This window comes from Psammomys obesus, unplaced genomic scaffold (genome assembly GCF_907164565.1).
Source record: "Psammomys obesus unplaced genomic scaffold, mPsaObe1.curated_primary_1811, whole genome shotgun sequence".
NCBI classification, from domain to species: Eukaryota; Metazoa; Chordata; class Mammalia; order Rodentia; family Muridae; genus Psammomys; species Psammomys obesus.
In genome coordinates this window covers 1,301,480-1,315,361 of record NW_026590552.1, presented here as the reverse complement: position 1 = coordinate 1,315,361, position 13,882 = coordinate 1,301,480, and the positions used below count along the sequence as shown (strand labels likewise).

The 13,882-nt window shown below is 35.2% G+C and overlaps 1 protein-coding gene across 3 annotated transcripts in view; it reads right to left on the bottom strand.

The window, feature by feature from the left end:
* Window positions 1-13,882, bottom strand: part of Dmd (dystrophin) — a 1,523,318-nt gene that overhangs the window by 496,950 nt on the left and 1,012,486 nt on the right. For all 3 annotated transcript variants that reach the window (XM_055607916.1, XM_055607917.1, XM_055607918.1), the window contains 2 exons: window positions 11,821-11,941; window positions 10,944-11,212 (listed from right to left, as the gene is read on the bottom strand). In XM_055607916.1, coding sequence (XP_055463891.1) covers window positions 10,944-11,212; window positions 11,821-11,941 — 390 coding nt within the window. The remainder of the gene's footprint in view (window positions 1-10,943; window positions 11,213-11,820; window positions 11,942-13,882) is intronic.

Here is a 13,882-nt window from a genome sequence, read left to right as displayed (position 1 = left end):
TGAGAAAGGTCCACCAGTTTGGAAATGGCTGTTGGTGTTTCAGCTAAGGGAGGAAGGTAGCAGGCACAATTGTGCAAGAGCAATAGTGTGCCTGCCTGGAAGTGTGAAGTGTAAGGGAGAAGCCTATTGCAAATTGTGGTGTAGGCTTCTTTTGCAGGTGCAGTGTGTGTGCTCAGGTGCCCTGAATGGCTCAGTGGCCCACAGGCCTTTTATGGTATTTTGCTCCAGCATGCAGATCTGTCTGGTCTACACCATCTTGGCACCAGGAATTGTTTCGCTGTACTCCACTGGGAGACCCACAGGTGCTTCAATGTTGAGAACACTGTCCCTGGGATTCCTATGTTGCCCACAGCGTGGGTGTGGGTGGGAGGGATCTGATGTCTGGCTGCTAGGGAAGATGGACCCAGGGTCTAGGGCTTTGTAGGTACTCTCTCTCAGAAGCAAGCTCACTTGCAGGTGTGTGTGGGAATGGCAAAGGGTTACCTGTGTGGCCATTAGAGTAAGGCGGTCCCATTCCTGGGGTAATGCACTCCTTGCTGTAGCTTCTTCTGCTGGAGTAGGAAGGTGCAGCTGAAAATTCAGGGGGTGGATAGTTGACCACTCTCAGACCTGGAGATGTTCATGGGTTCAGGGGAAGGCCTGGTTCCAATCTGTCCCAGCTCACAGCTTGGTCCCTGTAGCCTGGGAAGCCTTAAAATAGATGCTCTGGTTTCAGCTGCCCCTCCATTCACCAGTTTCTGAGTTTTGGAACCTCTGCCCTTCAGATAAGGTGCCAACATCTTGGAGTAATCTGTCTATGATATTCTTAATGACTATATATAGACAACATGAATCCCCAGATATTTATAGATTCTATATTTAATATTATATTTATATTTATAATCTATATTTATAGATTCTATATTCTAAATATCCCCAGATATTTATAGTTATTCTATAACTATGAAATAAAATTCACTTTTGAAGTAATTTTCTTACAAATAATGATCACATTATTAGGTTTTGCCTTTAATTCTTACATCCTACTACTAAATCACATAGGTAGCTGAAGATGGGATGGATAGAGGGTGACATTTTCATAGAAGAAAAATTTTCACTACTTGTAAAGAATTTTTGCATGATGAAGAAAACATTATTGAGAAAGCCTTGGTGAGAGACAGAGGCTAAGAACATTACTAGGCAACTAACCATTTGTTTGGACACTTTATCTAGCTTGGGCAACCCAAAGCTGCTGTGACAGTTGACTGCTCATGTTTCATTGCTCCCTACCTTCTCAAAGGCAGAGACTGCTGCCTTTAAAGCTTCTGGTTTAGGATATAATCTACTTCCTCATGGTGGACCATGTAAGTGCCTACTGTGTGCATGTCGTCTCAATTTTGCACTCACTACACATACTGTTAGTTGAAAACCACCACAAATAGGAGTGATACAATGAAAACTACTACAAACATGGGTTTGGACCACCTCAGAGCTAGCTGATGCCATTTTTATCAGCTCATCACTGGTACAGTCAGTAACTGGCTGGGGTATAAAGAGGCAATTCTACATTGTCATTTAGTTCAGTGTGCTCTCTCTAAGCAACCAGAACATAGAGCCAGGTGTTGTCTGAGAATAGGTACTTGATTAGAACTCTTTTCTTTTTGGCTAGGTATTCCCTAACTCTCACATAGGCTTCACCAAAAGGCAGGCCTTCTATACATCTTGTGTATATGAACCTCATTTCTCAGAGTCCAGGGAACTTGACTTAGAGTTTATGTCATTAAACAACTGTTAATAAAAGCCCTAAAGAATACATATTCCTAGAATGCATCCATGCATTTGTTTTTGTTTTTATCATTCTGCTGAAAGGACCTAGATATATGATTTCCTAGTAGAGGGAAATACACTAAGTGCTTAGACCTTTGTATCTGTCTGGTCTGTGTGCATATATGTAAATATGTTGCTAATATAAAGTAAACATGGAACTAATTTAATTCTCTGAAGTCTTTACATGGTAATTTTATCTATTTGCTATTCACCTACCTATGAGTCTGCCCATTTATTTTCCTGTCCCTCATCTCTCCATCCATGTTTATCTGCATCATTCCAAAATTAAATAAAATATTCATATTGTATCTGTGAACAAAACAAGAAAAAAAAGAATACATATTCCAAATTACAAAGAGTAATGGAAATTTTGCTTTACAATGATTAAGTGAACGTGTAAAAGGTAAATCTGAAGTGGCAATAACAGTCTATTCATTGTGAATGTGCAGGAAGTGAATGAAGTAAATTGAAAGAAATGTCTCCACAAATTAGGCAATCCTTCATTACAGGGTTTCAAAGTATGCTCTCATATTTATAGGTGAACCCACTTAACGTTTGGGAAAATAGCATCTTCATATTTAAAAAAAATTGCAAATGCTTCCTATGTGAACACCCTGAAACTAATATGAACTCTCAGAAATAATACATGAACCATTAAAGGCACTTTATGGTCATATCAAAAGAAAGTAAGTAAGTAGAAGAAAGAAGTATGCTTTGCCTTCTTGAGTGTTAGGAGAACTGAAGTAGACAAGTTTCAGAAGCAGTGTTTTTGAAAGACATCTTTAATAGGAAAACCTACTGTAAATGTTATTTTAGTATGAAGAATACCTTATTATGAAGGAAAATACTATCTTTTCTTAGGCTCCATTAAATCAAGACAATTATACTAGTTTGTAGGTACACATATTCAAATAATACCCATAAAACAGGTTCACCAAAACCAAATGATTCCATATTATGAGTAACTTAGTTAACAGAAGGTGGTATAAGATCTAATATTTACATCAAGGTTAAATATTGAAAATTGTTCTTGTGGAACATGAAAAAAAAAAGATAACAGAAGCCCAGTCCTTGAGCTCTTTTTTTAAAATAACTTCTTGTTTGATATATGATAATAAATAACATTATTGTAGTGTAAAACGTTATAATTTTCATAGATAGCAAAGAGAATTAAAAAATATTCTGTGGCTGGATGATTCCATTTTCTATGGAAATTTGAATTTCATTTAAATAAAAAAAATTTTGACTGTTTCTAGTTAATGTATTAGTATATGATATGCATGTATATTTACAAGTTAACAAATATTCTTCTTTCTTTAACTTGATGCCAAATAATATTCTCAGATAAACTGAGATGCTGCTAATAAAACCTTCAATATAATTTTACTTGGAAATAAATTAATTGTATTCTCTAATGAGATAAGACTTCTCTGGGTATAGTTTTTAACCATAGCATAAATGTTATGAATGAAGTATATTTTAGATCCTATAATACAGAGTGTTCTAGCTAAGTATTTCTGAATATTTTATTATCTAAGATGCTTGAGGAATGGAATTTGTACTTATTATCAGCCACAGACAAAGCTTCTGGAATAAATCCTCAGTACAGGATTGACATATTAAAGGATTAGATTTTGATATGTTTGTTTTCAAATAATAAAAAGATTATATTCTTTAGAGAAATATTTATTACAGAATTAAACATGTGTTCAGTATAATAATGCCAGATGAGCCAATTAGCAGGATAGTTTTATAATCCATGCTCTCTTAAATGTCCCATGACCGTAAGAGTAGCTGTACAACTTTGACTGAATGCAATAAGAATGACAACCATTTCTAGCTTTGTCTCTTATCACAGTCCATCAGAAGGACACAAAGAAGTCCAAATTAAAAGAAATTCAACAAGGAAAGAACATGTTCCTTTTCCAAATGTTGTACAATCTCTTCCTTTTGTTAAGCAAGGCTTACTGTGTAATTACTTTCTTTATGAAAGTAAAAGCAGAAGGATGTTTCTCTTATTAAATCAATGTCTTTATGCTTTCTAAGTAGAAGACACAAAAAAGAAAGTGTGTTGAATGTCATCAACTCATTATCTCTCACCCACTGTTTTAAATTGTTTGCTTAGTTCTAATGTATACTACACTTATATAAGATGTTTATGAAGAGCCAAATTAATAGTCCTTGCAATTGTTTCTGCTGGAATTTGGAGAGCTGACAAATGAATTAGTAGAAAATGACAATTCTACATGAATTAGCTTTTAAGTCTCCCTAAAAGGTTGATGTAGAACTTAATAAGAGACTTATTAGGAGAAGTAGGACAACTTAATTCAGATTGATTATAGACTTTGGTGAAGACAGCTGGGTCTCAAATGAAATTGAAAAAGAACTTATATGCACTTCAAAGTATGCTAAACAGATATCTGAAACAATTTACTTTGTTCAGCCTTTTCAGAAGTTTAAAAGGCAGAATGGGAAAAGCAAGGTTTTATTTGCCCAAATTGAGGCAGAGATTTTAAAAACAAACATACACATTGCTATCTAAACTCAGATGCTTTAAGTAAAGAAAAACATTTTACATTGTTGTGTTAAATAATTTGGTTTTAGCTTTACAAACAAAGCAGGAAGTGAGTAGGACTATATGGAAACAAGTAAGAAGCTTTCCTTGCAACACTAACTTACAATTAACTTCACATTGAATGAATAATTTGCTAGGCATTTTTAAGATGAATAATTTGTACTTTACTTTCTAAGGGCAAATAAAGGCAACAATTACCTTTCCATTACTGTGCTTTTAAAGTATCTAGTGAGCCTATATTATTATAAGCCATTTTAAATTTTTAAAAAAATTATTTTTTCAATTTTTTTTACAATTTGTTCATTGTATATCCCGATTGTACCCACCTCCGTCAAATCCTTCCAGTTCAACCCTCCTTCTCTCTTCCAGTTTTCTCAGTTATTAAAGACAAAATCCTGTGCTTTTAAACAACACAACTACATGCTTTGAAAATTAGATAAAGCCTGTGTATTTGACATAAGACACTAAGACTCATAACCAAACCATGGCAGAGTGCAGGGAATCATATGAAAGAAGGGGAATTAGTATGATATGGAAAGGTTAGGAGCTCTACAAGTACCAAATATATCCGGGCACAGGGCCTTTTCTGAGACTGACACTCAACCAAGGACCATCTATGGATATAATATAGAACTTCTGCTGGGATGTGGCCTGTGGTAGCTCAGTAACCAAGTAGTTTTCCAAAGCAAGGGGAACAAGGACTATTTCTAACAGGATCTCAAGGGCAGGCTCTTTGTCCTCCCCCCCCCCCAGGGGAGGAGCAGTCTTGTTAGGCCACAGAGGAGGACTTTGCAGCCAGCCTTGAAGATACCTGATAAAACAGGGTCAAATGAAAGGGGAGGAGGTCCTTCCCTATCAGTGGACTTGGAAAGGGGCAGGGAGGAGACCAGGGAGGGAGTGTGGGGTTGGGGAGGGAATGAGGGAGCGGGATACAGCTAGGACACAGAGTTAACAAATTGTAACTAAAAATAAAAATAAAATAAAAAAGAGAAACAATAAAAAAAGAAGTAATGGTTCAATATCTAATCTAGTTTTATGAAGGATTATGTATTCTATTTATTTTTTCTTCTTGATCAGAGGCTCAAAACACAGCATCTTTACCATGGCAAGAACAAAAACAAAAAAAGTCTCCCTAAAGTAATTAATTTAATTGCAATTCACAGAATTGAACAGCCTATCAGTAAAATTTTCCATCCCATGATAGGCAGTAAATCTTTCCTTCATTGCAAAGATAACATCTAGGCACCAGGAAGATAACTGTTCTTAAAGTCTTTGTTGCACAAGTAGGAGGACATGAGTTTGATTTCTTAGTATACACATAAAATCTGGGCATAGCAATGCATGCTGGTAAAGTTGTAGGGTGGAGACAGATAGAATTGAGGGAGTAGCTGGCTGTCTAGTCTAGCCAATGGATGAGTTTCAGGTTTAGTGAAATATTCTGTCTTAGAACAAGACAAGGCAAGAGAAAAGAAAACAAAATACCCACAGAAACAATATAGAGAAATGATTGAGGAAGATATTCCCAAATCAATCTCTGGCATCAATATAAGCAAGCATGAGTAAACATACTTGTCCACTCATGTCCAGATACAAAACTTTAACACTTAGACACCTTATATAGTTGCTATCATTCTTAAGGTTGTCTTGCTTGTAATAATTCTTTCTCTCCACACACCTTTTAACTCTGCAAGAAAACATTATTTTTATTTTCATAAATGTATTAATGTTTTATTGATTACAGTTTATTAATTTTTTGTATACCAGCTGTAGCCTCCTCCCTCATCCCCAGCCAAACTCACCCTCCTTCCATCATCTCCTCCAATTCCCTTACCAATCTCTGATAGGGGAGGTCCTCCTTCCTTTCCCTCTGACCCAAACCTAACAGGTATCATCAGGACTGGCTGCATTGTCTTTCTCTGTGGCCTGGTAAGGCTGCTCCCGTATCAAGGGAAGGTGATCAAAGAGCCAGCCACTGGGTTCATGTCAGAGACAGTCCCTGTCCCCATTACTAGGAAAAGCACTTGGAGACTGAACTGCCATGGGCTGTGTCTGTGCAGGGATTCTAGGTTATCTCCATGGATGGTCCTTGGTTGGAGTATCAGTCTCAGAAAAGACCCTGTGCCTAGATATTTTGGTTCTGTTGCTCTTCTAGAGGAGCTCCTGTCCTCCTCAGGTCTTTCATCTCCCCCTTCTTTCAAAAGATTCCCTGCACTCTAAGAGACCACAGATGGCAACCCGGACTACTATACGCAGCAAAGCTTTCAATCAACATAGATGGAGAAAACAAAATATTCCATGACAAAAATAAACTTAAAAAATATCTACACAGCAACCCAGCCCTACAGTAGATACTACAAGGAAAACTCCAGTCCATCGAAATCAACTACACCCAAGAAAACATAGGACATGGATAACTTCACAATGAAAAATTAAAAGAAAACAAGTTCCTTTCCAATACCACAGAGGGCCTCTGAAAGGCTCTACCGTGCAGGTATCAAAGCAGATACTGAGATTATAGGCAAACTTTGGGTAGAGTGCAGAGAATCATTTAAAAGTAGGGGGAGATAGTAAGACCTGAAGAGGATAGGAACTCCATAAAGAGAGCAACAGAACCAAAATATCTGGGCACAGTGGTCTTTTCTGGGACTGATATTCTGACCAAGGACCATCCATGGAGAAGATAACCTAGAACCCCTGCACAGATGTAGCCCATGGCATTTCAGTGTAAAAGTGGGTTCCATAGTAATGGGAACAGGGCCTATCTTTGACATGAACTGATTAGCCTGCTCTTTGATCAACTCCTCCTGAGTGGGGAGCAGCCTTACCAGGCCACAGAGAAACACAATGCAGCTACTCCTGATAGATTAGATCAGAAAGAAGGATAGGAAGTCCTCATCTATGAGTGGACTGGGGGAGGGGCACAGGTGGAGAAGGGGGAAGGAGGGTGGGACTGGAATGAGAGAAGGGAGGGAGCTACAGGGGGAGATAAAAAGTGAATAAACTCTAGTCAATATAAATAAAAATAGTAAATAAAAAAGAAAATAAGCATAGATACACAGTAAAACCACCAACTCAATAAAAGGAACTAATGTTCATTGGTCACTATTATCTATCAACATCAATGGACTCAATTCGCCAATAAAAAGACAGAGACTAACAGAATGTGGAAACAGGATCTGACAGTCTGCTGCATCCAATAAACAAACCTCTGTAGCAAAGATAAACTTCTGTTTCAGAGTAGAGGTCTGGAAAAGTTTTTTTTAAGCAAACAGACCCAGAAAACAAGCTGGGGTAGCTATCCTAATATCTAATAAAATAGATGGTCAACCAAAATTAATCAAAAAAGATGAAGAGGCAAACTTCATTCTCATCAATGGAAAAATCCACCAGGAGGACATCACAATCCTGAATATCTATGCCCAAAATACAAGAGCACCTGCATTTGTAAAGGAAACATTATTAAAGCTCAAATCACACATAGATCCCAACACCTTAATAGTGGGAGACTTCAAACTCCACTCTCATTAAGAGGGATTATTATTTTTATAAAGCTTTCTTATATGAAAGTATGTAATGGTTTTTCCACGTCAATGATAAATTTAAACAAAAAAATCTGAACCCTGGTTAAAATGCAAACAACATTAACAGAATATAGAAGTGCATGAAGAATGATTTCTGCTTACCAAAATGAAAATAAGATTCTAATACATTCAATCGTAGTTCATCCTATTTGTTCAGAGAAAATACACATTGTTTTCTCAATGAAACATTCTAGAGTAGAATTTCTTTCATAAATTTCTCCAAGAAAGGACTCCACAAACATTCAGTTTGGAAGGTCTAAGAAGACGCAATTTTTAGTTTTCTTCTTAAAAGTTTTGATATGAATGTTGAACATAAATATCAATGTTACAATGGTTTCAACATACTCCCCAATCTACTTCAAACACCATGAAACCACACTCAGTTAAAATACCAAGAAGGTATAATCAAAATATCACATTAAAAGTGTTTTATAGGAAAGCTCACAGAATCTCTGCTTTCCTAGTAATGCTTGGGAAGTTGATGGGTACATACAACAGTGTGTTCATAGTTATAGCCGAGTGAGTGTATTGGTTGCACGTACTTGAGTCTCAGTTCAATCTCCAGCATGAAAGAAAAAAAAAAAAAAAGAAAAGAAAGGGAAATAGTATAAACAAGTACACAATGGCCATTCAAAAATGATGTACCTCTTTTCTTCTAAATGGAGAAATAATGGTTGGTTAAAACAGAAAAACACCAATGATCCTCAAACACATTGGGATTGTTCAGAGTGTGAGTTCCACACTTACTCTATTAGTCCCAACTACTTGAATACAGACGCAGGAGGATCACACTAATACTCCAGAGTTCAGTGGTAGTGTGGATAAATATACTGAGACTCCGTTTCTAAATCAATCAATCAACCAGTCAATCAATCTCTTTATATACTTATCTTCCCCCATCTCACCTTTTCCCCTCTTTCTTCCTTTTCACTTACTTAAAGGGCCAAAGATGGAGTTCAACACATAGGACACATTAGGTTAAATACTCCCTTTAGCTATATTTCTTTCTGAAAGCCTTTGCATGTTCCTCTTACATATCTATGCAGATGACCTAGTGATTCAGATGTTTTTATTTCCCATTGCAAGAAAGTAAAATACCTGTGTAGTCAAGCAAGTACTGATGTTATTTCTAATAAGATGAGTAGTCACAGCTGTATCCTTAAAATGCTTGGTAAGCAGCAGTAATTATGGATTATGAAAGTAGAAAGGCTTTTGAAAAGTAACTTTTATTCTAGTCGTTTTTCTTAAGGAGCTTTATTTGTGACACTGGGATTCTGTTAGTGATTCAAAAGCCAATATGGATGTGCCATTTTTTTTGTCTTGATTCATAATACTTATCACCATGAAGGTGATCAGCTAGCATTTCCTTAAAGTCCAGGGACTTATTAGTTGTGTTTTTCTCATTTCCCAAGTACAGAGGGCACATTAACTAATGGAATAATACAATAATATATCTAACAGAAGCATGTATTTTGTATTGACATACATGGAGCTTTAAAATGGGGAAAGGTTAATGAAGAATGGAGAAGAGTGTTCTGAAAGTATCCCTAGGAGAGCTGAGGTGGCATGGTCATATCAAATGCTATTGTTGGCAGACAGCTAAGCTGAACACTACTTGGGAATTTTCTATAGCACGAAACACAAAAAAGGCTAATATTGCAAAATTAAAAATAACATGGAAATGGTGGTTTTAAAGATGTTTCTCCTTGTAAAAAATCAATTTTAGTTAATTAATTTAATTTGATAGATTAAACTACTGCCAGCAAAGATTCAGTGTCAGTAACATGAAACTCTCTTAGTGGGAGTTGCTGGACTGGTAGGTGTTTATAGAAGACTTAAAAAAAAAAAAGGTGATATGTGATATGTTCATTGGGCCTTAAAGTTTCTATAAGAACTGATCAGACATACAAAGTGTGATGATTCAGATAGATGAAAAGTAAATGGCAGGAAGTTATGAGAAAATATGACCAATTTGGTTAGCATAGAAAGAGTATGCTATATTATCTGCACATGAATCATTAAAAAAGAAAAGTGAAGTCAGGGATAGAAAGAAGAGAGATAACTACCCTATTTAACAGCTAGGCTTCACTATATCCTGTAAATAATTTTAGATTAAAGTGGGGAAAGTTGGGATGATGCAAAAATGTCAGTAAGGGGATTATTCATTCATTTACTCAACATTTAAAAGGCAGTGCTTATAATATGCCACACACACTGACTGGCCAATGAAAATGAGTATTTCATCTATGTAAGTAAGAAATAATAGGGATTTCAAAAAAAACAGTGATTGAAAAAGAGGAATAAAAAAGAAAAAAAAAACATTTGAGGGAGAATAACCAATGACATAAAAAACGTGAAACTGTAGAAGGATATAAGACTGAACCGAAATTTACTATCAGCTTGCAATTAGAAAACAAAAGGATTGGAGAACAAATGATTTTGTTTCAGATAAGCTTTACTATTATTAAGGAAAAAGTCCCAAATTGGAGCTTCTGGTCTTGGCAAGTTTATTGTTATTCTGTTATGATACCAAGTAACACTCACACACACACACACGAAAAATTCCATTAAAATCCAACCAAAGCACTTCCGTCCAAAACAAAACAAAACAAACAAACAAACAAACAAACACCTACTTCATGATAAATTAATTTCCTAACGGCCAAAAAAAAAAAAAAATTGAAATGTTTTAACTTGTTAGTATTTCATCTTATGAGCCTACCACACTACCTACCACACTAATGAGACTCTTTAATATTTCCTTTTTTAATAGTGAAGATAGACAAGTGATTGCATCACTGACTTTTCTTGGAGGAAACCCCCGTGTGAAAGATTTTTAAAATAAGGGGAAAAATGGGCTCCTTTTTAAGGCTTATAGGCCCCATAACTTAACTATGTGAGATAAAAACACTGGGGGAATTTAAATGAACACTCTTTTGGTTGCTCTCCAAAGTAGTGTGGAACAAATTAGAACACAGTACCTTGACTTTTTCAAGGTGATCTTGGAGAGAGTCAATGAGGAGATCCCCTACTGGCTGCCAGGATCCCTTGATCACCTCAGCGTGGCGCAACTTTAGGTCCAGTTCATCTGCAGCTTCTTGAAGTTCCTGCAGTTTTTCAAGAGCCTCATCTATTTTTCTCTGCCAATCAGCTGAGTGCAGGTTCAATTTGTCCCATTCAGTGTTGACCTCTTCAGCCTGCTTTTGTAGGAGCCAAGTGACATTCTGAGCTCTTTCTTCAGGAGGCAGCTCTAAATTGGCAATATGACAAGGTTTTAGGCCACATCAATTTATCTTAAAAAAAGATGAAAAGGTCAGACTAGATGAAAGGAAGGGGATATAGATTAACAAGAGGCCAGCTTACTGATTAATGGCTCTTTTATACTTTGGCATAAATTTTGATACAGTATATTGCAGCTAAACTGTCTGTCTTCCTTAGTAAATTTGTTCTACTCTCTGTCAATCAGATAAATCAAGAGTCATTTAAACTTTCAGAGAGAAAAATGTTAGCACATGCTGAACAGTTCTAATTTATTTCAGTCAGTCTCCTAAACTGAAAATTAGCTTGTAGTCTTTGTAAAAATAGAATTCCTTTCCACAGATAAGCTCCTTTGTTTACTATTCTCTAAATATTCAAATAACTGATCACTGACTGCTTTATTTATGACTGTGAAAACAGGTTTATGCCTGGTGGTTTATGATTTCACATTCTTTTTTAAACACCTACATTTAATTTGAATTATTTCTGTTTAACCCAGAAGTATGAGAGTGATATAGACGTGGCAGCAAGCATGGCTAGGCTATTTTATCATCACTGACCTTCTTATCAATATGTTATTACAGTTGCACATTCAATTACCTCTGGGCTCCTGGTAGAGTTTTTCTAGTCCTTCCAAAGGCTGCTCTGTTATAAATATTCTCACAGTCTCCAGAGTACTCATGATTACAGGTTCTTTAGTTTTCAATTCCCTCTTGAAGGCCTGTGAAATGAGATGAAAAGAAATGCTTAGTTGGTTGGCAGAATGCTCCTCAAAATTAATCCTGGGTGTTCAAAACTTTTTTATGTAACACCTCAGTCAATTTCTATTTCCTTTACTTATAAACTGGTAATCATAAAATGGTAAGAAAAGCTACCTGATTCTTAATGTTAATGAGGAAACCACTATGTTTGCCAAACTTTTCTGTGGAAAAGTGGGGAGCTTTCAAGGCAGGTAATATGCTATTATTAAGACAAGTATATTTTGTTTATATGAGACTTGACTAGCAGATATAGAGATAAAATCATAAGGTATATATTGCAAAATCTAACCATGGCTAATGATGATTTAAGCATTCATAAAACAGTGACCTCTAGTACAAAATAGAGAAAACATTAGCTGTTAGGTGGAGGAATTCTGACCTTACTGAAGTATACAAAAAAATCAACTGATAATAATTCTGTCAAAATGTTTGTACTCTAATTAAGCAATTGAAAATTTGAAATAGTTTTGAAAAACTACTCATTATATTTTACATTGTGACTCTTCTGAGAAGAATAGAAATATTTGGAACTATTGTGGATACAGTGATTGTGAATAGCTTTCTATAAATGACCTAAAATAGATATCTTTCAGACTAGTTAGTTAGTCAGGCTGGTTGAGCATTTTAATCATTAGTCTATATTCTCTGTTACAGGGAATTAAAAGAGGAGAAAAATTAGATTTGCCTTCAAGAACTTCTTGGACCAAAATAAGAAAGAAAAATGTGGAAATGGGGTTGTAGCTCATTGCTAATCGTAGGGAGAAAATATGTCCGAAGATGAACCACATGACGTCTTGGATCGAATCCTAACACTGGATTATCTCTAACCAAACACAGCAAAAACAAAGAATGAAAGGATAAACAAAAATGAAAGAAATGTTGAATAAGTTGATTGAAAATTCTAAAGTCATACTTAAGCCAGTGGGACACACAGTGTTGCATAAATTAATATTCAAAAATATAAAAAATAGTTTTTTTACCCCAGATTATATATCATAGATGTTCATGTTAATAAAAGCTATTAATTATCACACATGCAATAATATATCTGATTAATAATAATCATTATTCTTCTGACCTAAGGATTAACTATGCACCATTTCAACTCTATATTATTTTTAGTAACGTTGTTAAATGAGTTTAAGCCCTCTTATATCACTGAGAAAAATAAGTGGTGATTTCCTTTAAAATTCAGACATAGCACTTTAATATAAAAGTACCTCAAAACTATATTATAACATATTTGTTGGTTAAAATGTTAGTGGGGATCACCATTTAAAAGAACCATGAGTTTGCTACTTTATAAAATAATTTGAAATCAAATGCAATGTTATAGGTAGAACCAGACTTTTTTGTAAGCAAATACTCATCTACTCAGTGTGATATTAAAGAAACAAGAAGAGTCTGCATCCACCCATATAATGCGCATGTTTGTGTATCTATATAAGTATGTGAGTATACATTTTGTAGTGTATTTTTTTAATTTTTCATAATCCAACTTTCACAAATACAAGAAAATTATCTCTTTTATTTTTCTACTTGGTGTGAACCTTGATACTGGCTTTGCTAATTATTAAAAAAAAATTCCCAACACCAAACTTCTGTGTCTAAGTAGTTAGACTATATACTAAAAATAATAAAGTTGAGTATAAGTTGGTGCCTCTATTTATGAAGATGCAGTATATCAGGAAGAACTAAACATATAAATCAGTTCAATATAAGATGGGAAAGATTTCTAGGAGATTTTAAGTACATAGAGTTCTAAAGCATAAATGTGAGTTAGTCAGAGAAGAACCGTTAAAGGGCATTCAAAGAAGAGAAATATACACATCCATAGACATAGGAAATAACATCATATATATATATATATATATATATATATATATATATATATATATATA